Raw genomic sequence first — 3,695 nt, 5'->3', positions numbered from 1 at the left:
TTTAGTAACAGTTGTTGGTTTTTCTTGCCCAATGAATGTGTCTAGAACTTACAGTTATATCTTGAATAGAAATTTCAAAAGATTGTCAATGTAATGATTAACACAGTATTGAATGAGCTCTTTTCCTTGGTCCTTATTTTATGCAATTTTCTTATTTTGTCTTAATATTTTGATTTCCTTTTAGTATATCATTGTCAGAATTACTACTGTTCATTTTTAGCAAACTTTATTTATCACATTGAAAGATACATTTAATCAATTAATCATTTATTGTTAAACTGTTACACTGAGCCTATATGGACAAGACTAAACATAAAATATTTACTCTCACTCTTTTTGCATATGTGTGTATGTGTGTGTGTCTGTGTGTCTGTGTGTGTGTGTGTATTTATGAATGTGTGGTCTACTTGTTTTTTTTTTACATTTGTGGTATATATTTGTGTGTGTGTGTGTGTGTGTGTGTGTGTGTGTGTACTCAGGCACATATGTGTAAATGCATCCATATTCATAAAATATATAGAAAGAGGCTACTTCCATTTTCTGTGCTTCAGTGTGTAAAATACTTCTTAACTAATGTCTCGATGACCATATGATATTCATATAACATTTCTATTGGTTATACAATTCCTTGGCTTAGCTGTCCTCATGCTATTTGACAAAACAAATATAGCCTGTCTTCATATCTCAATAAAACTTCATTACTGAAAACACTACTCATGTATAGTCAGTGTTGATGTGAAGGATAATGTGAGATTAATAAGCAAAGAAAATATTTATAATCAACAGTAGAAGAAAGTTAGAATTTACATAGAAATATGATTTTGAGAATACCTTCAGTGATTCTTTGAAGGAAAGGACTCTTATTTATTCAATATGTGTCTTCTTGGCCACTAGTCTAATGGTGTTTTTTTTTGTTTTTTTTTGTTTTTTTTTTTTTTTTGGCTCTCTTTCTGTCCCAAATCTTCTTTTCTTGAAGTACTAGACCCTTAAAACATTCAAATTATTCCATTTTTAATTTTGTAGAATTCAACATCCCTCCTAGAAAAACAAAAACAAAAGCAACATTCCAAAGTAAAGTGACCACTTCTATACCCCGAGACATGTGTCCTTCACAGACAAACAATAATAAGATTTAAAAGATCAAACCTTCATATTTTCTAAACAGAACCAATACCAGCATACAAAATGGTATGTGAATTAATGGTAATATTGAAACTTGAAACAATTACAAAATTATATACTTTTAATTAAGCCATTGATAATGAATGATTTGAATCTGTCACATTGGCAGTTGAAATGAATAAATATGTTGCTATACAATGGAAGACTTAAAAACAGAACAGAAATCAGCTATTCAAATTACACATTCAAAAGTATACATTCAAAATGAGAAACTCACATCCACTAGAAACTGGCTCCTAGCCTTATTTTGTTTGATATCTTGAAGATCTATTCATGATTATTAAAGGAATAAAGATAAGTTTGCAATGACTGGGCAGAAATATGTAAGTTGTTTCAGTCAAATTTTTAAATAAGAAACAGTAGAAAATGGTAGAAGTGACAAAAATATAAAGAAAACAAACTCTGGGCATTATAATCCCAAACCTAGAAGATCCTATTTATGTTATAAAAGAACAGAGAAAGCTATATAATTACAATAAAGGTTTCTGAAAGTTCAAAACTGTAACTAAGTAGAATATTTACTGGAAAAAATACTAGATAAAATTTTGCATTTAAATATTGCTGATAAGTAGAAACTATCTTTGTGCCCAAACTAAGATGCATACAGACAACACCATACAGTCAAAAGTTCCTCTTCCTCAAGGTTTTCCTTAGGGCAACTTTGATGTCTTTGTTTCTCAAGCTGTACAGTAAGGGATTCATCATGGGTATCACATTACTATAAAAGACAGAAGAGATTTTTCCTTCATCCATAGACCCATCTGAGGAGGGTTGGAAATACATAAATGCCCCTGAACCAAAGAACAGAAAAGCAGCAATGATGTGTGAGCTACAGGTGCTGAAAGCTTTGGACTTGCCCTCAGAAGAACGAATTTGAAAGATGCTGGAGAGAATAAAACCATAGGAAATAAATATGGTTGAAATGGGAACAATGATATTGATACTAGAAGCAACAAACACTACAAGCTTATTGATATATGTGGTTGTACAGGAGAGCTGGAGCAAAGGAGGAATATCACAGAAGTAGTGGTTGATTTTGTTGGCATCACAGAAGTTCAGTCTCATTATGCAAACAGTATGAGCTACAGACTCAGAAAATGCAATCAAGTAAGATCCAAGCATTAGATTCAAACATAGTTTAGAGGACATGATAAGATTATACAACAGTGGTTTACAGATGGCCACATAGCGATCATAGGCCATTGAAGTCAACACATAACACTCAGAAATAACAAAAAAACAAAAGAAATAGAGTTGGGTCATACATTCCATGTAAGAAATTATGTTTTTCCTTGTTATAAGATTCATCAGCATTTGTGGAGTAAACACAGAAGAGTAGCAGAGGTCTACAAACGACAAGTTAAAGAGGAAAAAGTACATAGGGGTGTGAAGGTGAGAGTTCAGCACAGTTAGAATTATCAAAAACAAATTTCCCAATGCAGTGACAAGATACATTGCTAGAAACACAAAGAACAGGGGCATTTGTAGATAAGGCTTGTCAGTTAACCCTACCAGAATGAATTCAGTCACCAAAGAGACATTTACTGAGTCCATTCTTCTCTAAGAGAATCTGTGGACAGAGAAAATAGGGCTGTATTAAACAATAATACACACACAATCCTGGCTTCTTCTCACCTATAAAGTGTATGTTCGCAATATTTCTTCTAGTCATGACTATGTATACAGAATCAGCTGGTGAAGATTCAAATAAATTATCTTAAATCTCAGATCAAATGGTACAAATTTTAGTGCTACATATAAAAAATAAAAGAAAAAATGCACTAAAAGATTTCATTCTTCCCCCACTTGCAGTCTTCCTTCAATAGAGCCTTCACAGAACAATGAAGGCTGGAAGGTATAGTGTTGATTGCTACTGCATGTTCACCTTTGCTGTAGTATGAATAAAAACCATATCCTTAATCTGAGACTAAAAGAATGGGTTATGGAAAGAAAGTATCCTGCTACTATATAACAAATTGATGAATCTGAAAGACTTGAGTTCTGACCACAAAAGAGAACTTCACTAGAGATGTTGCAACTCCAATTAGAACTAACACCGCTTAAAATGCTTTGATCCCACTGTAGGCTCTCTTCTAAAGAATATTTCATTGGAGTCTCATTTTGCACAGAAAAGGAAATAAGATCCCTGTATTCTTTCATACATTATGAAATACTTTGGACTGATGAGTTGTGAGGACACCAGAGGAGTTGGGGAGAGAGAAAATCATAATCACAATATATTAATTAAAAAATATACATTTTCAAAATTAAAAATAAGAAACAAATATTCATTTAAAAAAGTGAGAGAAACAGAAGACAAAGAGAGAAAAAGAGAGACAAAGAGAGACAGATAGAGAGGCAGAGAGGCAGAAAGATAGAAAGACAGAGAGTTTGTACACCTGTAATTCAGAATATTCACAATTTTCAATCCAAATATTTGAGGTCTCTTACTTTCTCATTTATCCATATTTGTCTAGATAAATATTTCAAATTCAAAGATCCTTGAATTCAAG

At 32.3% G+C, this 3,695-nt stretch overlaps 1 protein-coding gene across 1 annotated transcript; it reads right to left on the bottom strand.

Annotated features, from left to right (window-relative positions):
• Positions 1 to 1,803: 1,803 nt before the first annotated feature.
• Positions 1,804 to 2,736, bottom strand: LOC127690007 (olfactory receptor 8B3-like). The gene has a single exon (XM_052189577.1). It carries the CDS (start codon positions 2,734 to 2,736, stop codon positions 1,804 to 1,806), a length of 933 nt encoding a protein of 310 aa, XP_052045537.1.
• Positions 2,737 to 3,695: the final 959 nt, after the last annotated feature.

This window comes from Apodemus sylvaticus, chromosome 7, assembly GCF_947179515.1.
Source record: "Apodemus sylvaticus chromosome 7, mApoSyl1.1, whole genome shotgun sequence".
Taxonomy (NCBI): domain Eukaryota; kingdom Metazoa; phylum Chordata; class Mammalia; order Rodentia; family Muridae; genus Apodemus; species Apodemus sylvaticus.
This window is presented reverse-complemented; position numbering and strand designations above follow the sequence as displayed.

Excerpts from the sequence above, each read along its gene's own strand:
- LOC127690007 (XM_052189577.1), bottom strand. The coding sequence starts at position 2,736 with ATGGACTCAGTAAATGTCTCTTTGGTGACTGAATTCATTCTGGTAGGG.